Below are 21,223 nucleotides of genomic sequence, written 5' to 3'. Positions count from 1 at the left end.
ACGTGTTGAGCAACATCTTGATTTTACAGTTCTCATCCTTGTTTTCAAATCTCTCCGTGGCCTTGCCCCTCCCTATCTCCGTGAGCCTGTCCATCCCCCATGTCGCTATTCTCCTAAATTTTGATCCCTTGTGCTTCCTGGTTAGCTGCTATGCTTTCTGTGGCCATTGCATCACATGCTGGAATTTCCTCCTTACACCTCACGGCCTCAGCACCTCGCTTTCCTCCTTTTAAAATGCTCCTTGTAGATCTACCTCTTTGGCCAACCTTTTGGTTACCTGATCTCATCTATTTTACGTGGTTTAGTATTATATGTTTTTATATTGCTCCAGTGAAGTTTTAACATGTTAGAGAAGCTTTATAATAAGTTTATAATTACGTTGGCCATCCTCTGTTTGAGCACCTCACCCTGGCAAAAATTTCAATCCTGATTTGCCGTGTTATCACTTTCAGGCTGGTCCCATGTTTGCTCCCCCTGCCTGTCCTAACCGGGTAAGTTTCACCCTTTGGCCAGTGAATCCACTGAGGTATTGGAATTTTTAATTTCCTCATTTTCCAGCATGTGCTCATCTCTCTTTTTCTCTCGTCACCTTCAGGCTGGCTCCATGAGCGCTCCCCCTGCCTTTGCCAACCCGGTAAGTTTCATCCTAAGGTCAGTGAATTCACTAATGAGATGTTGGAATTTTTAAATTTCTTTCTTTCTCTCTCTTTTCATGTCCAGGCTGGTTGCATGTTTGCCCCACCTGCCTTTTCCAATTTGGTAAGTTCCAGCTTATGTACTCATTGTAATCCAATCCCCTGACTGACTGTAACCACTCACAGCCACCCCACTCTCTCTGACTTGTCTCCCAGTTTGTCTGATGTTTAGTATTCGATGAGTAGCGTTTTCTTTCAAATAGCTATTGTGATGGCTGAACAAATAGTCTTCGGCCTCCATCACAAACTCCATTTCTTTGCCATGGATTCCAACCTATTCCTAAACCCTTGAGCTATTAAGCAAAGAACAGTGCAGCACAGCAACAGGCCGTTCAGCCCTCCAAGCCTGTGCTGTCACATTTTGCCCTTCCCTACTAAAACCGTCTTCACTTGCAGGATTCATATCCCTCTGATCCGTTCCTAGTCATGTATTCTCTCGGTGCATCCTGAATGCTGCTATTGTGTCTGCTTCCACTATCTCCTGTGGCAGCATGTTCCAGGCACTCACCATCCTTTTGTGTGGCCTCCCACATCTCTGTTAAACTGCCTCCCACCCCACCTTGAACCTGTGTCCCCTAATAAGTGACCCCTGCACCCTGAGAAAAAGCCTAATACTTTCCATACCATTCACAATCTTATAAACTTCTATTAGATCGCCCCTCAACATCCTGCATTCCAGTGAAAACAAACCCAGTCCATCCTACTTTTCTTTATAGTTAAAATCCCCCATACCAGGCAACATCCTGTTAAATCTTTCCTGTACCCACTCCAAAGCTGTAACATCCTCCTGTTGATGTGGTGACCAGAACTGTGCTCTATATTCCAAGAGTGGTCTAACTAAAGTTCTATAAAGCTGCAGCATAACTTGTCTATCTTTGTACTCCGTGCCTCTTCCAATGAAGGCAAGCATGCCATAGGCCTTTTTAACTACATTTTCTACCTGTGCTGCCTCATTCAGTGATCTGTGGACCAGCACATCCAGATCTCTCTGCATATCAATACTCCTAAGGGTTATGCCATTCACTGTATAATTTACACCTGTACTTAATCTTCCAAAATACATCACCTCATGTTTGTCCGGATTAAGCTTTATCTGCCATATTTCTGTCCATGCCTCCAACTAATCTATATCCTGTTGTATCCTCTGATAAATCACCTTACTATTTGCTACTCCGCCAATCTATATACCATCTGCAATTTACTAATTGGACCAGCTACATTTTCCTCCAAATCATTTATGTGGATCGTGCACAGCAGAGGTCCCAGCACTGATCCCTATGCAACGTCACTAGTCTCAGCCCTCCAAGCTGAAATGTATCCTGCTGCTACCATCCTATGACTGAGCCATGTATCCGTCTTTCCAGCTCACCCCTGATACCATGTGCCTTCACGTTTTGTACCAGTCTGCCATCAGGGACCTTGTCAAAGGCTTTACTGAAGTCCACATAGACAATGTCAACCGCTTTTCCCTCATCAATAATCTTCAGCATCTCCACAAAAAACTCAATCGAGTTATTGAGGCATGACCTCTCCCACATGAAACCATGCTGCCTATCGCTAACAAGTCCATTTGCTTCGAAATGCATATAGACCTTGTCCCTGAGAATATTTTCCAATAATTTTTCTACCACCGCTGTGAGGCTCACAGGCCTGTAATTTCCTGGGTTGTCCCTGCTACTCCTCTTAAACAATGGGACAACGCTGGCTATTCTTCAGGCCCCTGAGACCTCACCTGTGAGCAAAGAGGATACAAAGATGTCTGTCAATGCACCAGAAATGTGCTCTCTTGCCTCCCACAATATTCTGGGACAGATCCCATCAGGACCTGGGGACTTAGCTCCCCTAATACTTTCTAAGATGCACAACACCTCATCCTTTTTAATGGCAACTTGGCTTAGAAACCCGACAATCACCTCCTTGAGATCGTCCTCCACCAATTCCTTCTCTTTGAATATCGACACAAAGTATTTGTTTAAGTCCTCACCTGCCTCTTCTGGATCCACACATAGATTCCCTCCTTTGTCCTTCAGTGGGCCAGCCCTTTCCCTGGCTACCCTCTTGCTTTTTATATTTGTATAAGAAGCCATGGGATGCTCCTTTATCCTGTTTGTTAACGACTTTTCATGACCCCTTTTTAGCCCTTCTAATCCCTTGTTTATGTTCTTTCCTACTTTCCTTAAATACTTCAAGGGCTTCGTCAGTTCCCATCCTCTTTGACCGTATGTGTGCTTCCTTTTCCTTTCTGACCAAGGCCATAACATCCCTGGTCAGCCAAGGTTCAGGTAACTTGCTTGATACCTATCCTTCACTCTCACAGGAATGTGCCTCACCTGAACTCTTACTAACTGCCATTAGAGATACTCCCACTTGTCTGATGAAGGTGGCTTTTTGAGGGTAAATCTACAATCAGAATTCTCCAGTTCCTGCCTAATATTGGTGTCGTTTGCCCCCTTGACCTCCCAATTTAAGACCTTCACCCAATCTTCTGACTCAGGACTTCTCCAGCTCCAGAATGTCTTGTGTCTTTGCCTCTGAATAATCCACCTGACACTGGCCCCCTCAACCATCCCTTTCTGACCTTCAGCAAAGACTGTGCGTTCCAGTGTACCCCTGGTCAGTCTCTTATTTTTCACTTTGTGTAAATCATTCTTGGCTCAAAGCGATGTTGCTCAGACCTTAAATTGCAGTTCGCTCACCAACTCTGAGTGTTGAGTCGCACTGGCACCTGGTCCAGCAGTTTCTCTATTTTAAATTATTTGTTCTTGCATCCCAATGAGACCATCCCCAGCCCTTCCGCCGTGGCCCCTTCCGCCGTGGCCCCTTCCGCCGTGGCCCCTTCCGCCGTGGCCCCTTCCGCCGTGGCCCCTTCCGCCGTGGCCCCTTCCGCCGTGGCCCCTTCCGCCGTGGCCCCTTCCGCCGTGGCCCCTTCCGCCGTGGCCCCTTCCGCCGTGGCCCCTTCCGCCGTGGCCCCTTCCGCCGTGGCCCCTTCCGCCGTGGCCCCTTCGACCTCAGTGACTTTTGAGCAGATAAAGTGACGAAGAAGGCATTTGGCACTCTTGCCTTCATTGATCAGAGAATTGAGTATGAGAACTGACAAGCCCTGTAATGTCATTGGAAAGATATTACTACACTGCAGAGGGTTCAGAAAAGATTTATCAGGATGTTACTGGGAATGGAGGGTTTGAGTTATACACATAGGCTGGGACTGTGTTTTTCCCCACTGGATTGTAGGAGATGGATGGGTGAGGTTTATAAAATCAAAAGATAGATAGTGATATAGTGAATATCTAAGGTGCGGGGTCGGGTGGGTTCAGAACTAGGGGTCATATTTTTAAGTGAGAAGAGAGGGATTTAAAAAGGACATGAGGGGTAACTATTTTAGATAGAGTCGTAAGTATGTGGAATGAACTGCTAGAGGAAGTGTAGGATTGGGTACAGTTACAATGTTCAAAAGACATCTGGATGATAAGTACATGAATGGAAGGGTTTGGAGGGATATGGGCCAAACAGAGTCACATGGGACTAGTTTAGTTTGGGAACGTGACGTGGACGGATTGGACCACAGGATCTGGTTTTGTGCTGTATGACTCTGTTGCAGGTGTATAAAATTTTAGTTAGATATCGTTTGGAGTATTGTGCGCAGTTCTAGCTGCCGCACTATAGAAAAGATATGGAGGCTATCGAGAGGGAACAAAACAGGTTAACCAGGATGTTGCCTGGATTAGAGTGTATTAGGTATAAGAAGAGGTGGATAAACTTGGATTTTTTTTGCTCGAACATCAGAGGCTGAGGGGCGACCTGATAGACATCTATAAACTAATCATCTTTTATTCCCCCCAAGGTTAAATGTGAAAAACCAGGGGGCATAGGTTTAAGGTGCGAGTGGAAAAGTTTAAACATGATGTGCACAGCAAGTTTTTATTTTTAATGCAGTGCATGGTAGGTTCCTGGAATGTGCTGCCCGAGCAGGTGGTAGAGGCAGATACTCTAGCAATGTTTGAGGCGTTTAGACAGATGAGTGAACGGGTAGCGTTTGGAGGGATATGGATCATGTGCAGGCAGATGGGATTCGTTTAGAATGACATCATGGTCAGCACAGTCACAGTGGGCTGGTGGGCCTGTTTCACTGCTGTTCTGTTCTACGTTCTATCTCTGTGCTTCTCCCGTCCTGACATCCCTGATTTTTAATCACTTTCCCACACCCTTTGGCCTTTATCCTGAGCCCTGGAATTCTTGCCTTAAAACTCTCTGACTTACAACCTCTCCATCTTCTCCTGGAAGTTTTCAGTCACCTCTGCTGAGATGTGGTGCAGTATGTTGTCTGATCGTGTTTCTCTGAAGAAATTCCAAATGTTTTACTCCATTCGAGGAATTATGTGACTGTCCCATTTTGTTGTAACTCTTCTAGCATGTTCAATCTTCCCGCTTCTCCTTCCAGTTCAATGTCTCCCATCAAGTAATACATTAAGCAGTGTGCTGGGGCAGGGAGCAGCGCAGTTTCTTGTGCAGTCAAGCGAGTTTTTACATTGCCAGACCCAAAACTGCTGCCAGGCCTTTTAAAGTGAGGAAAGGTTCAAAGTATTCGCCAGGCCTGCTCCTGCCTCGTGCTTGCTCCTGACGTGTGCACTTTCCAACTTATGACCAGGAAATCCTCCAGATGTCAACTGTACCTTCACCAAATGAGAGGCCATTGCTAATCTGTGGGATCTTGCTGTGTGCAGGTTGTCTCCCGTATTCATGTGCGCTCCCACTGCTTTAACGTTAATTTGCTGCCTGTGTAATTCTCTTGATGGATTTGGAATATGGAAGTTGCACACAAATAGTCATAGCCCCTCCTGCAGGACCATGCCAGTAATGCAGAGCTCTGCCATGTCTGCAGCAAGCATGAGGAACAGTGCAGGGCAGCTCCAGACTGATAGCCTTGTCTGGGGTGGGGGCAGGAGGGGGGGGTGTGCAGCACCCTTTTAAAGATGGCACCAGTGCCAAGGATAGCAGTTAATTCCAGGATATCCGGTGAATGGAGAATCATTTGGGAACAGTGCCCAGAGAGAGCTCAGACAACAATGAATCTGGTCGGTTTGATGAGATTTGGTGGGAACTTGCTCAGCTTCGTTGTGTGAATAACTTCCCCAAACTAGATGTGACTTGCACTTCCCGAACAAAAAAACTAAGGTTCAGCCCCGTTTGCAAGAATAAAGAGCCTGGTCCCCATGGAGTGTTTTTCTTGCATTCAGTGTGGGCACCACATTAACTGATGAGTAAATTTCAGTACGGTGGCTCAGTGGTTAGCACTGCAGCCTCACAGCGCCAGGGACCCGGGTTCGATTCCAGACTCGGGCGACCGTCTGTGTGGAGTTTGCACATTCTCCCCGTGTCTGCGTGGGTTTCCTCCAGGTGCTCCAGTTTCCTCCCACGGTCCAAAGATGTGCAGGCTAGGTGGATCGGCCATGCTAAATTGCCCATAGTGTTCAGGGGTGTGTGGGTTATAGGGGAATGGGTCTGGGTGGGATGCTTCAGGGGGGAGTGTGGGCTTGTTGGGCCGAAGGGTGTGTTTCCACACTGTACAGAATCTAATCTTAAAAAAAAACTGTCTCTGACTAATCATTTGTCACTCTAGTCAGAAAAGATTCCAATTGTTGCATTTTGTTAGTATTTCATGGAATTGGATTTCCTGGTCATAAATCACTGATTGTTGGGAAGTGCACACGTCAGGAGCAGGCCTGGCTAATACTTTGAACCTTTCCTCACTTAAAAAGGCCCGGCAGCAGTTTTGGGATGGGCATGTAAAAGCTCGCCTGACTACGTGAGAAACTGCGCTGCTCCCTGCCCCATTCCCCACCGCAAGAGGAACAGTTACTGTTTTCTGAGGATATTAATATGTCTGGTGGGATCTTGGCACTCCCTCCCTTGTATCATTGCGGATCTGCCCTTCACAACATGGTTCAGGAAGGCAGCTCAGCACCTTCTCGCTGTCCATTAAGAAGCAGCAATAAATGCTGGCCCACACAATGCTGCCCGCATCCCAGAGGTAAATTTATTAGAAAATACAGGAACAAGCCCCCAACTAATGACTAAATTGCCATCCAGTGGAGATGATAGCTTAACGGTATTATTGCTTGGACTGTTAATCCAGAGACCCAGATAATGTTCTGGGGACCCAGGTTCAAATCCTGCCATGGCAGATAGTGGAATTTGAATTCAATAAATATCTGGAATTAAGAATTTAATGATGACCTTGTGTTGATTGTTGGAAAAACCCATCTGGTTCAGTAATCCCCTTTAGGGAAGGAAACTGCCATCCTTACCTAACCTGGCCTATATGTGACTCCCAGACCCGCAGGAATATGGTTGACTCTTAACTGCTCTCTGGGCAATTAGGGATGGGCAGTAAATGCTGCCTAGATGGTGATGCCCCTCACCCTGTGGATGAATAAAAAAAGTTGTCATAATCACCACAAATTCCTTTGCCATATGCTCTCTCTGATAGAGATAATAAGGCTTGTCCAATTCAAAGAATCCCTACACAGTGTGGAAACAGGGCCTTTGGCCGAAAAGATCCACATTGACCCTTGGAGCATCCTGCCCAGACCGATCCCCCTAATTGACACATGCTTGAACATTACCGGGTAATTTCACATGGCCAATTCGCCTGGCCTGCTCACCTGTGGACTGTGGGAGGAAACACACCCAGACACGGGGAGAACATGCAAACTCCACACAGACAGTGGTCCGAGGGTGGAACTGAACCCGGTTCCCTGGTGCTGTGAGGCTGCAGTGTTAACTGCTGAGCCACTGTGCCGCCCCAAATGCAGACAATCTCCCTGCTCCCCATTCCTGTGTCTTACTTGAGGGGAAAAAAAATTAAAACACCCTTTTCAGAAATGTTACAATACATCCCTGGAGCAGGTAGGACTTGAACCTGAACCTCCTGGCCTAGAGTTGGGTGCACTATCACTGTGCTATGAGACCCTTGTTAATTTCCTTGTGAACAAACACTTTGTGCAACCAGTCAATATTTTGTAAGCTGAACATTTTCTTGCTGAAGTACTGTTGCAGAATTATTCCTTTGAGACGTAGAACTGCTCGGTCTGGTATTTCTCACCTCTAACCCTCACCACCTCCTTCCACCTCTCAACCCCAGCTCTTTGAAAGCTGCTGAATCTGTCTGGGGCCAGGCAATGCTGTGGTGCAAGTGTCAGTGCTCGCCAGTGAATCTAGACAGGATGGCACTGGGCTATTCAGCGCAGGGGCATCACCATCCTGTCCATCCATCCATACACACTTTAACTCAGTGGACAGCAGTGGCATCTGGTTGATCTAACCAATGCATTGTAAGTTGATTATTGCTGATTTGCTGAGAGTGGCTGGTTGAATCTAGTAGTGCAGCCCCCTTGCCATCCATGTAGCGCACAGAGGGGTTTACTAATTGTCATTAGGGATCCCCCTGTCTTCGATGACACCCAGTCATCACTGAGCCCTGTGGAGAGACCCAGAGAAGTGCATTTGCTCTTTCTGCCTCCTAGGGAGCTTCCTGAGAGAGACCCAAACTGGCTGGCTGGCTGCAGATCCCCCTACTGGAGACAGGGGGATACACCGCAAGGCTTGATCGGTTACTCAGGAAAAGTATCGTCAGAAGTCAAACGTTATAGTCCAAGATAATAAAATGTGAGGCTGGATGAACACAGCAGGCCAAGCAGCATCTCAGGAGCACAAAAGCTGACGTTTCGGGCCTAGACCCTTCATCAGAGAGGGGGATGGGGAGAGAGAACTGGAATAAATAGGGAGAGAGGGGGAGGCGGACCGAAGATGGAGAGTAAAGAAGATAGGTGGAGAGAGGTAGGTGGGGAGGTAGGGAGGGGATAGGTCAGTCCAGGGAAGACGGACAGGTCAAGGAGGTGGGATGAGGTTAGTAGGTAGATGGGGGTGCGGCTTGGGGTGGGAGGAAGGGATGGGTGAGAGGAAGAACCGGTTAGGGAGGCAGAGACAGGTTGGAGTGGTTTTGGGATGCAGTGGGTGGAGGGGAAGAGCTAGGCTGGTTGTGTGGTGCAGTGGGGGGAGGGGACGAACTGGGCTGGTTTAGGGATGCAGTAGGGGAAGGGGAGATTTTGAAACTGGTGAAGTCCACATTGATACCATTAGGCTGCAGGGTTCCCAGGCAGAATATGAGTTGCTGTTCCTGCAACCTTCGGGTGGCATCATTGTGGCAGTGCAGGAGGCCCATGATGGACATGTCATCTAAAGAATGGGAGGGGGAGTGGAAATGGTTTGCGACTGGGAGGTGCAGTTGTTTGTTGCAAACTGAGCGGAGGTGTTCTGCAAAGCGGTCTCCAAGCCTCCGCTTGGTTTCCCCAATGTAGAGGAAGTCACACCAGGTACAGTGGATGCAGTATACCACATTGGCAGATGTGCAGGTGAACAACGTTATAGTCCGACAGGTTTATGAGAAATCACAAGCTTTCGGACCGTAGCCCCTTTGTCGGGTGTCGAGGGGGCTGTGATTCCAAATAAACCTGTTGGACTATAACCTGGTGTGGTGTGACTTCTGACTTTGTTTCTCCCTCCCGCCCGACCAGTACAACACTGGCACCCCCATGTCAGGGGGAAGGATGTGACGTTTCTAGCACAGGGATAATAGGAGCTGCGGATGCTGGAGAATCCAAGATAACAGAAGGGACTAGGCCCGAAACGTCAGCTTTCCTGCTCCTAAGATGCTGCTTGGCCTGCTATGTTCATCGACTCTACACCTTTCTAGCACAGGAATGGGTTCTGTGCTGAATTTGAGACAAACATTAGGTGGAGCACTGGGACTACATGTGTACAGCTAGGGTGCTGCCTTTAAACTCACCAGTTTGTTTCTGGTGCAGTGAGTGCAAATCAGGTCCCCAAGGCCAAAGAAATATGTATACATTTGGGAGGGTCTTGTGGTGCAATGGGTGTGTTCCTGTCTCTGGACTAGGAAGCTCAGGTTCGAGACTCACCTGCCCCAGAGGTGTGTCATAACCCCCTGTCTAAACAGAATGGCTCTCGGGAGGAGAGGGGGTTTCTGACCTGAAACAACAAATTACATCCAAATTCTCACTCCACGTGCCCTGACTGCCCAGAGTAGTTTATATAAAACATTAAGTCAATTTAATCCAAACTGGGAGTCACAATATATTTTAACTTAAGGTAGCACACCAAAACACTTCTGGTTACAGTGGATACTGGAAAACTATAACTTGTTGGATTTGAATGATCCTGTAGTGACTGCCATGATTATTCTCTTTGGATAGTCATCATGAGCTTTTACACTAATGTTATGATGCTGTGGGTAACATCAGAAGAGCAAATCCTCACATGGGTCTTAGCATTAGCTTTAATGGAGCACCTGCTCCATTAAATTAATTGCCTTTGCCTAATGCCACCATTTGATATGCAGCATAGCTTATGATTCATTCATCTTACTGCCATTATGTATCCGTCACAGAATAATTGTACAGTACAGTGAGCAGCACGGTGGCTCAGTGGTTAGCACTGCAGCCTCACAGCACCAGGGACCCGGGTTCGATTCCACCCTCGGGCGACTGTCTGTGTGGAGTTTGCACATTCTCCCCGTGTCTGCGTGGGTTTCCTCCGGGTGCTCCGGTGTCCTCCCACAGTCCAAAGATGTGCAGGCATGGTGGATTGACCATGTTAAATTGCCCGTAGTATTCAGGGGTGTGTGGGTTATAGGGGGATGGGTCTGGGTGGGATGCTCCGAGGGTCGGTATGGACTTGTTGGGCCGAAGGGCCTGTTTCCACACTGTAGGGATTCTATGATCTATGAGTATTGAAGAAGCCCATTGAGTTTATAAGCTTCTTTACACTTCAGCCACCCAGTGTGGAAGAATTGTGGTCACAGTATTAATGATTGGTTCTTAATTCTCAAAAGCATGGTTTCTTGCAGCAAGTTCCTTACAAGGCCCCGATCCCTGGAGGATTCTTTGTCTCAAGATCTATTGTCATTCGGGGAACTGTCGCACCGAACTGTGGCAGGTACGTGACCTCTGACATTGAGTTTACAACCTGATTTAACCTCCACGTGGGAATGTTGAGAGTGATTCCTTGACCTGGATTGACCATATTATCTTCTACAAAACACTTATAGAACATAGAACATTACAGCACAGTACAGGCCCTTCGGCCCTCAATGTTGTGCACACCTGTCATACCAAGCTGAAGCCCATCTAACCTACACTATTCCATGAAAGTTCATATGCTTGTCCAATGATGACTTAAATGTGCCTAAAGTTGGCGAATCTACAACCATTGCAGGAAAGCGTTCCGTTCCCTTACTACTCTCTGAGTAAAGAAACCACCTCTGGCATCTGTCATATACCTTTCACCCCTCAAATTTAAAGCTATTCCCCCTCGTGCTCGCCGTCACCATCCTAGGAAAAGGGCTCTCCCTATCCACCCTATCTAACCCTCTGATTATTTTATATCTTTCAATTAAGTCACCTCTCAACCTTCTTCTCTCTAATGAAAACAGCCTCAAGTCCCTCAGCCTTTCCTCGTAAGACCTTCCCTCCATACCAGGCAACATCCTAGTAAATCTCCTCTGCACCCTTTCCAAAGCTTCCACGTTCTTCTTATAATGCGGTGACCAGAACTGTGCGCAATACTCCAAGTGCAGCCGCACCAGAGTTTTGTACTGCTTCACCATAACCTCTTGGTTCCGGAACTCGATCCCTCTATTAATAAAAGCTAAAACACCGTATGCCTTCTTAACAGCCCTGTCAACCTCGGTGGCAACTTTCAAGGATCTGTGTACATGGACACCGAGATCTCTCTGCTGATCTACACTACTAAGAATCTTACATTTAGCCCAGTACTTTGCCTTCCGGTTACTCCTACCAAAGTGCACCACCTCACGCTTGTCCGCATTAAACTCCATTTGCCACCTCTCAGCCCAGCTCTGCAGCTTATCTATGTTAGATCTTTGGGAGGGTAATTTAGCTGTGGATATTTTTGGAGTGAATTCTGAACAGGATGGGGCCTACATGCTGGCAAAGTTTCAGTATCAGATCAGGACCTGCAACATTAGAGATCCACAAACTCCTGTCAGCCAGGGGAAGAGAAGATGCGTCGTTGAGTTGGCGTGATGCAAGACCAGATCTAGTTGTATATTGTGAATCATTGATGCAGTCCAATCTCTTTTTTTTCACACGGTACTTTGCAAAGGGCCTGTTACTGCCTGCTCTTGAACCTTCTTTCTTTCTTCCTCTCTTCCAGTTTTTCCATTAACCTAAAGCCAAGCACTTCTCCTGACATTGCGTTCCACATCAGTCCGCGATTCTGCACTGAAAAGGTCATTGTGCGAAACAGCTACATGCGAAATTCCTGGGGCAAGGAAGAGAGGAGTTTGGATTTAAATCCATTTTCTCTTGGACAGCCATTTGAGGTGGGTGCCTGAACCAGTTAGTGGTTGGGATACCAGGAGCGAAAATGCTCTTAAGTGCTCACAGCTCTCATCTCTCCCAAGTTTGGTGATCCATATAGCTTTTGCGTTGTCATTTTAAAACAATTCATTAGTTAGCTTTTAAGAAATATAACTTGCCATTGTCATCCATATGGCCTAGTTGTGACAGGTCATCTATAGCAAAATATTTGACTCCTAATTGTCCTCTGAAATGGCCAAGCCAGACACTCAGAGTCATGCAGCATGGAAACAGACCCTTCGGTCCAACCACTTCATGCCGACCGTAACCCCAAACTAAACTAGTCCCACTTGCCTGGTCCTGGCCCATATCCCTCCAAACCTTTCCTATTCATGTATTTATCCAAATGTCCTTTAACCATTGTATCTGTATCCACATCTACTATTTCCTTATGAAGTGCACCGCACACACGAAACATTGTGTTTAAAAACAAAAAGTTGCCCCTTGTGTTTTTAATTCCGTATCCTCTCACCTGACAAATATGCCCCCAGTCTTGAAATCCCACACCCTAGGGAAAAGACACCTGCCATTCACTTTATTTATGCCCCTCATGATTTTATAAACCTCTGTAAGGTCACCCCTCAACCTCTTACACTCTCCTGAAAAAAGGTCCCAGCCCCTCCTTTGTAAATGAAATCTCCATTCCCAGCAACATCCTGGTAAATCATTTGTGAACCCCTCCAGCTTAGGATATAACAAGGCAACCAGAACTGGACACAATACTCCTGAAGAATCCTGTACAGCCTCATCATGATGTCCCAACCCCTATACTGAAATGTCTAAGCAACAAAGGCAAGCATGCTAAATGCTTTCTTAACCACCCTGTCTACATGTGGTGCAAATTTCAAAGAATGAGGTACCTGAACCCCTAGCTCTCTCTGTTCTACAACACTACCCCATAGTACCTCGATAGAATCAAATCCCTCTCAGGCATGTTCAACACATGAATCCATTGTCGATTGCTGGAAAAACCCATCTGGTTCACTAATGTCCTTCAGGGAAGGGATGTGTAGATTGGGGGGGTTATAGGGGAATGGTTCGGGTGGGATGCTGTGAGGGTTGGTGTGGATTTGTTGGGATGAAGGGTCTGTTTCCACACTGTACGGATTCTGTGATTCTATTCTATGACACTGCCATCCTTACCTGGTCTGGCTTGCATGTGACTCCAGATGCCCAGCAGTGTGGTTGACTCTCAACTGCCTTTGGGCAATTAGGGATGGGCAATAAATGCTGCCTAACCTGTGCCCACATCCTGTGAATGAATTTTAAAAAATGAACTACAGCAATTCAAGACGGTGGCTCACCCTCACCTTCTCAAAGGAAGGTAGGGGTGGACAGTTATCAGTTTTACAAATGACATCTGTACTATCATAGTGTTTGCTATTCCCCTCGTGCCAATCTCTGCCTTTCCCTGCATTTCTCCTCAAATAATCATCCAATTTCCCTCTTGCATGCCTCGATTGGATGTGAATGAAGATTTCTGTTTGAAGGTTCTTTGGAGACTAGGAACTTTTATTTGTTTGTCTGTCCTCTGGAGGTTGATTTACAGTTTTCAGTGCTTTGATCTAGTTGAAATGCATGGGAAGTAGCAGCCCTCAGATGTGAGCTGGTCATGTTCCTGAAGAGGCCACATTGTGCAGCCTACATTTGAGCATCTTGTTTGGTTGTTTAGATGTTTGTCAGAACTGACTTTCAGAGGGTATTGGCAATGTTATTCTGTTTAAATAATGGCTGCAACCCCAAAATAGATGGTGAGACCTGGACTGCCAAGTAATTGGGGGGTAGGCTTAAATCCTGAGTGCTTGTTATCTTAATATCTATATTTTAAGTCCATACCCGTTGTTTCACATTTGTCTAAAATTAATCAAAATTATCGCACGAAGAATAGTTTAAAACAAATGTATGCAGCAAATACTTTGTGAAAGGTTTTGTTGATCGTGTCCCTGACAAGAAACTATTTTCAATAGTGAGAAGATTAGTAATCGGAGGAGACAAATGTAAAGTTTTTGGTAAAGGAAGCAGAGATAATCTGAGGAAATGGGAGTGTTAGAAGCAGACTTGATTTGTAACTTTCAAAAGAGAAGTCGGTGAATAAATAACAAGGCTATAACAGAAGAGCAAATGGAGAGTATTTATCAAGAGCCAATCCAGGGATGAACTGAAATGGTTTCCTACTGTGCTGTGTCTTTCTACAAAGCCCCAAAGTGTTGATAACCAGATGGCATGAACTTGGTTGTGTTAGGAAGTGCGTAAGTGTCTTGTTCCCTAGCATTTTCGAAGAAAACCCAATGGAATTGGGAAGCTCCATCTCACCTGCTCATGGTGCAATCAATAATACCATTCCATGCAATATCCTGGAAAGAGCAAGGACTAATTGAGCAAACTTTGGCAGCTTCCTTCCTGCAACATATAATGCTACCGAAGACAAATGAGCCAACAATCCTCTCATCCCAGTTTACTTTCAAAAATGGAAATGTCAGCCACTCTTAGCATCTTCCCAATACTTTTGGGCGGCACAGTGGCTCAGTGGTTAGCACTGCCGATTCGTAGTGCCCGGGGCCTGGGTTCAATTCCACCCTCGGGCAAATGTCTGTGCCTGTGTTTGCATGGTGTGTCAGTTTCCTACCACAGATGCGCAGGTTGGGTGAATTGGCTGTGCTAAATTGCCCATTGTGTTTGTGGATGTGCAGGCTGGGTGGACAACCCAGGGGAAATGCAGGATAACAGGGATAGGGAAGGGAGGGTTGGGTCTGGGTAGGATGCTGATTGTTGGGTCACTGAGGACTTGATGGGCTGATTGGTCCGCTTCTGCACTGTAGGGATTCTATGATTTGCTGCAGTTTCTATTTCTTCCTATTTAAAGAATTGCATCAATCTGTTCCCTCTCTGATGAAGGGTCTAGGCCCGAAACGTCAGCTTTTGTGCTCCTGAGATGCTGCTTGGCCTGCTGTGTTCATCCAGCCTCACATTTTATTGTCTATAATCTGTTCTTGCAGTTTGTTTTGGGTGCATAGCCTACTTTAACATCTTATAAAAACTGCAAGAGATGCATTTCTAGAAACACTCTGTCAGGGTGATAAAATAATTCTAGGTGGCCCTTGCATATTCCAACCCAGAGCTTGAAATAACCACCACTCTCAGTGTTGACACAACTTCAATTATTGCCAAATTTTAAACTAGTATCTCAATTATCAGTAACAGAAAAAATATATAAACTGAAACAATAAGGTTACGGCTAGATATCCCATCTTGAGCATTAGATGTGACACTTTGCAAATTCCTCTAAGAGACCACAATTTGACAAATGTGAAATGGAAACCACTACACCCCCCTCACCCTGCACCAAGCTGAAATGTTAGAACTTGGGGGTAAGTCCTTTAACCCTAAGAATGTTCTGCCATTCAGTGAAAATATTGACATTATTATTCATTGATGGGACGTGGGTGTCACTGACTGGCCAGCATTCATTAACCATCCCTGGTGGGCCTTGAGAAGGTGGTGGTGAGCTGCCTTCTTAAACCACTGCAGTTCATGTGCTGTAGTTACACCTACAGGGTTGTCAGGGAGGAATTACCAGGATTTTGACCCAGTGACACAGGGAAATACATTATATTGACATGACCGAATAGTGAAATGCTTGGAGAGGAACTTAGAGGTGGTGATGCTCCCGTGTATCTGCTGCCCTTATCCTTTTAGGTGATAGTGATCATGGGTTAGAAGGTTCTGTCTGAGGATCTTCCAGTTTCTGCAGTGTGTCTTGTAGATGGTTCTCGCTACTGCTACTGAGCATCTGTGGTGGTGGAGGGTGTGGATGTAGTGCCAGTCAAGCGGCTGCTTTGTTCTGGATGGTGTCAACCTTCTTGAATGTTGTTGGAGCTGTACGCATCCAGGCAAGTGGGGCGTATTCCATCACACTCCTGACTTGTGCTTTGTAGATGGTGGACAGGTTTTGGGGAGTGAAGAAGTAAGTCACTTGCTGTAAGATTCCTAGCCCTGCCCTATCCTTTTGCTACAATGCTTGAGTTTCTGGTCAGTGGTAACCCCCCAGGACGTTGTTAGTGGGGGATTCAGTGATGGTAATGCCATTGAATGTCAAGGGATGATGGCTAGATTCTTTTTACTGGAGAGGTAGTGATTGATCAGTGACCTAACTTCATAGATGTTTCTTTGTTCCATATCCTTTCAAACACGTGGCAAAAAAATCAATTAATGTCAATTTTAAAGCTAACAACTGACCTATCATGAGTTATCATTTGTGAAGGAGAGATCCAATTACTACTGTTTGCAGTCACATTTTCATGTCTAATTTCCTGAAACACCTGGGTCTAGTTCTTAGGTTGAGGACGTGTTTCCTCACAGTGAAAATAGTTTCCACCTGCCTTATCGGCACCTCCTAAATATCTGACCAATCCAAAATAATCAACTCTTGCCTTTCGAAATTCTAAGAAATATAGCTTTTCCTGTGTGACTCCAAGTCCAGGTGTTACCATCCAGACAGCGAAATGTGATCTGCCTGCATTATTAATGTGTTATTAGAGTTTGGCACCACTTTGAACATTTGTTACTGTTTAGGAAAACAGTAGTTTGCTATGATAGCTTTATTTGCTGTGAGGTCTTCTTATTCTGTTCCAGTATGGGGCAAAAATGTAGGTGGGTACAGAAAGGACCTAGTCTTTCTAGTTTGCTAACCTGACCGTTTATTGCCGTCCTTCCTACTCTGTCAGATCACCATTCTGTGCGAGCAACCTTTCTTCAGGGTGAATGTCAACAATCGTCATGCTTTTGATTTCAACCATCGTTACCAACCGATCCAGCAGATCAACGAACTGCAAATTGAAGGGGATGTGACTCTCTCCAACGTTTGTATTTAAAACTCAGCCTCCAAAACCCGCTGAACATTCAGTGTCTGTCAGATCCCACTTGTGTTTGCAGTGGGGAGTGATGGAGGAAGGGAGGGTAGGAGTTGGTTATATAATTCCAGTGAAACTCTGAACTGTCCTACTTTCTGCAGTGTTTCGCAGCATGGGATCATTTAACCGAGAAAGCTTAGCAAGATTTCCACATTGATTGATGCATGTGCTAAAAGCTTTTGTTTGAATCACTTTTTCCTATCACATTTATTATTAACCCCTCCCTCTAAAGTTAAAAATTATGTAAAGTAATTACTATTTTATAAAACCTACCTTTTCTTGTCCTTAGTTAAATTCTTTCAAATGAGAAAAGGTAAACCATATGTTTCAATAATTGGTGAGGTTTGATATTTCAAGATTTTGTGTTTGTTAGTTACATGAACAAATCATTCCTCATGGAGATGAATTATTCTTAAATTCACCCTTTGCTGAGTGAGAACTGATCCGCACTCTTGGATTCACTGTTGCAAGTCTAATTACCCACTCTCTCCTTCCAGCCTTGCCTTTGGTTACATCTCCCTGAGATTGTCACACTATCTGTCTTTTGCATGTCACCGTTTTATTTGTAACATTCTAGTATGTTTCAAATTCTCGATGTATTCCTTGTTCTTACTCCCAGTAACTGGTGCAGACTTTGAGATGAGACTAATATGATATACCACTGAATTCTGTTACAGTAATAAATCTTCTGAGAAAAGCCAGATATTGGTGCTGATTTATTGTATTTGTGTATTTGAACCAATTATCTTTTTATATGTAGCAGTTACATCTCTCTACAAGCCACCCACAGCACCAGACTTCACCAATATCATGCATATTAATGCGATGAGCAAATAGAATTTTTTTCCAGTTCAAATGTACAAGCATAAGGAAGAACATTTAGAACTAATCGGCTTCTCTACTTATTGCCTTGCTTTCAGTCCTACATTCTCACCATTAATCTAAATGGCCCTGTTACCCCAAGCTTGTCTCCTTACCGTGTACATCAGTGACCATTACTGCAACTTTGATCAGTAAAGTTTCCATAGACCGCCTCTCTCATTAAAGAGCTGACCAGTGTTGAGTTTAACCTGAGGGTCACCACACCTCAGGCAAGGTTGAGAAGGTGGGACCTTCGTGGTAAACTTGTCTGGAGTGGGAATTGAACCTCCGCTGTTGGCATCTCACACCAGCCATCTAGCCAACTGAGCTAACCGACTGTAATATCCATTCTCCGACAAGAATGCAGATTTCTTTGTATAGCTTGTGCCCTAGTTTGTATTAAGAGTCCTTCTTGACAGCAGACAACTCCCTGATGTTTTGTTCTTTAAGCTGACCTGCTGTAGTTTGAACTCTGTATCTCTGGTGACCCTGTTGGCCTATCTCCTTGCAAACTCTGTTGGACCCTGTATCGCTCTAATTCATGGACCTGGACCGACAGCTTCCATGCCCCTTTTACAGCCCTCCTTTCCCCTGCCTAGCCCTTGTCCTGTGATGCCCTTTGCAGTGTGACCTCTCTGAAGCGGCATCTAACTGGGTTATAAGTGGCACCAATAAGAAACATTTTCCAATAAAAAGAATGAGGTAAGCATCATTCTCATAGATTAAATTGAAAAGACCAATTGAGTTCATAATAATTTTAAAATAAATGCATATTTATTGCTTTACCACTTTTTTGAAGCTTCACTCATTTGATGCATTCTTTGATAATTATTTTGGAGAGAAATGGAACTGGTATGATCCAACTAGCAGCAATGAAAAAGGGGTGGTGGTGAGAAAATAAAAAGACCTGTTGCTTCTCACAAACACCACATGTCTTAAACAAAAACAGAAATCGCTGGAGAAACTCAGCTGGCCTGGCAGTATCTGTGGAGAGAGAAACAGAGTTTACGTTTTAGGTTCAGTGACCCTTCCTCAGAATGGGTCCCAAAATGTTAACCCTATTTTCTCTCCTCATGCGCTGCTGAGTTCTTTTCGGCAATTTCTGTTTTTGTTCCTGATTTCTAGCATCCACAGTTTTAGAATCCTACAGCTCCACAGCGTGAAAAGAGACTTCTGTCTAACTTGTCCAGGCCCACCAGATATCCCAAATGAATCGAGTCCCATTTGCCAACATTTGGCCCATATCCCGCTACGTCTTTCCTATTCACGTACACGTCCAGATGCCTTTCCAATGTTGTAATTGTACCAAGCTCCACCACTTCCTCTGGCAAGTTTCCCTTTTGGTCCCTTTTTATATCTTCCCCTCTCACCTTAAAACCTACACCCTCCAGATTTGGTCCCTCCTACCCTGGGAAAAGACCTTGGCTATTCACCCTACCCATAATGACCTCTATAGGGTTATCCCTCTGTATTAAAAGCTTTAGGGAAAACAGCCCCAGCCTATTCAACTTCTCCCTTTAGCTCAAACCCAACAACCTAGGCAGCATCCTTGTAAATCTTTTCTGAACCTTTTCAAGTTTAACGACACCTTTCCCATGGCAGCGAGATGAGACTTGAATAGAATATTCCAAAAGTGACCTGACCAATGTCCTGTACAGCTGCACCACGACATCCCAACTCCAACACTCTATGCATTGACCAAAAAAGACCCATGTCTCCAATGCCTTCTTCACTACACTGTCTATGTGCGACTCCACCTTCAAGGAACTATGAACCTGCACCCCAAGGTCTCTCTGCTTGCCAACACTCCCCAGGGCCTCACCATTCATGTAACAAGTCCTGTCCTGGTTTGCCTTACCAAAATGCAACACCTAGCATTTATCTAAACTCCATCTGCCACTCATCAACCCATCTGATCAAGCTTCCACTGTACTCTGAGATAACCTTTTTCAGTGTCCACTGCACGACCGATTTTGGGGTTGTCTGCAAACTTATTAATTATTCCTCCTATATTGACATCCAAATAATTTATACAAATGACAAAAAGCAGTGGACCAGCACTAATCACTGGCACACTGCTGGTCACAGGCCACCAGTCCAATAAACAACCTTCCACTATTACCCTCTGTCTCTTATCTTCCAGCTGATTTTCTGTCTAAGTGGCAAGCTCACCCTGGATTCCATGTGGCCTGACCTTGATAGCCAGTCTACTACGCAAGACCTTGTTGAATGCCTTGCTGACGCCCTTATGGGCAATGTCCACTGCTGTGCCTTTGTTAATCTTCTTTGTCACTTCAAAAAACTCAATTAAATTAGTCAGATGATTTCCTATGCACAAAGCTGTGTTGACCACCCCTAACCAGTCCTTGCCCTCCTAAATACACATACATTCTGGCCCTTTGAGTCCCCTCTACAACTTACCCACTGCTGTCATCGATTTTTTTTGGGTTTGTTACTGGATGACTCCACAGTTAATTAAATATTGATGACTAGTCAGCAGTTATACTGCAATGCCAATTTGCAACTGGGAGTTCTTCCAAACAAGTCATGAGCTGATAGTCTCTGTGTCTCCCTGAATCAACATCACACTTTGGCCAGGATCTGGAATCTCAGACAGAATCTGTGTTTGGAGGGGCTGGTCTGCCAAGTGTGGGATGAGGGTACCAGTGGTTGGAGGAGCAGTTCTATCTCTCCTGTGCTCACTGCTCCTACAGTTGCAGGAGAATTACAGCTTTTCCTCACTGGCTACCAGGTTGCAACTCTGCAGTCAGTTCCCATTATCTTTAACTGTCAATTGATACTCTTGTATTTTGAGAAAACAGCTGATGGGAGCTGTGAGCAGGAAAGCCCCTTTGGGACAGTTTTGTGTTTCACTGGACAGCTTTGGGAAAACCAGATGCTTTCAGTTTTTGCCATTTAAAAAGTTGCTACCTCTGTTTGCTGCTCTCTCATAAACCCATGACTGCCTCCTGGCTCCACTGGCCCTGCTTGGAGTTTATGGTTAACAGTTCCCTTGGGTCTAAAGTGGAATGACATCGCAAAGTAAGGATCTAGCTTGATTGCTGATGTGACAGAAATAAAGTCCAATTGTTGTTATAGACGGTGCTGTATTGAAGGTGGATGTTAAGGTGCATATGAGAGAGAACTTTATTCTTCTTCTACTCCATGTTGTACCCATGCAATATTTGATAGTGACATAGGAGAGAGAGTGTACAAAACACATTGATGGGGCTCAAAATTCTGATGGATGAGTTGCTGACGTATCAGGATGTTGTAGCAATTAATATTAATGCAGTGC

General features: G+C 45.3%; 1 protein-coding gene across 6 annotated transcripts in view; it reads left to right on the top strand.

Moving 5' to 3' along the window:
* Nucleotides 1-17,765, top strand: part of LOC125464749 (galectin-6-like) — a 32,455-nt gene extending 14,690 nt beyond the window's left edge. Inside the window, exons 7-12 of one of the 6 annotated variants that reach the window (XM_048557519.1) lie at nucleotides 453-491; nucleotides 596-634; nucleotides 721-759; nucleotides 10,621-10,709; nucleotides 11,949-12,117; nucleotides 16,879-17,765. In XM_048557519.1, coding sequence (XP_048413476.1) covers nucleotides 453-491; nucleotides 596-634; nucleotides 721-759; nucleotides 10,621-10,709; nucleotides 11,949-12,117; nucleotides 16,879-17,025 — 522 coding nt within the window. In that variant the 3' untranslated portion in view covers nucleotides 17,026-17,765. Of the gene's footprint in view, nucleotides 1-452; nucleotides 492-595; nucleotides 635-720; nucleotides 760-10,605; nucleotides 10,710-11,948; nucleotides 12,118-16,878 lie in introns of all 6 variants that reach the window. The other 5 variants (XM_048557518.1, XM_048557521.1, XM_048557520.1 and 2 more) reach the window with 5 other exon arrangements.
* The last annotated feature ends 3,458 nt before the right edge of the window (nucleotides 17,766-21,223 follow it).

This window comes from Stegostoma tigrinum, chromosome 27, assembly GCF_030684315.1.
Source record: "Stegostoma tigrinum isolate sSteTig4 chromosome 27, sSteTig4.hap1, whole genome shotgun sequence".
Classification (NCBI taxonomy): domain Eukaryota; kingdom Metazoa; phylum Chordata; class Chondrichthyes; order Orectolobiformes; family Stegostomatidae; genus Stegostoma; species Stegostoma tigrinum.
The sequence above is the reverse complement of the archived record's forward strand: the minus strand, read 5'-3'. Positions and strand labels throughout refer to the sequence as shown.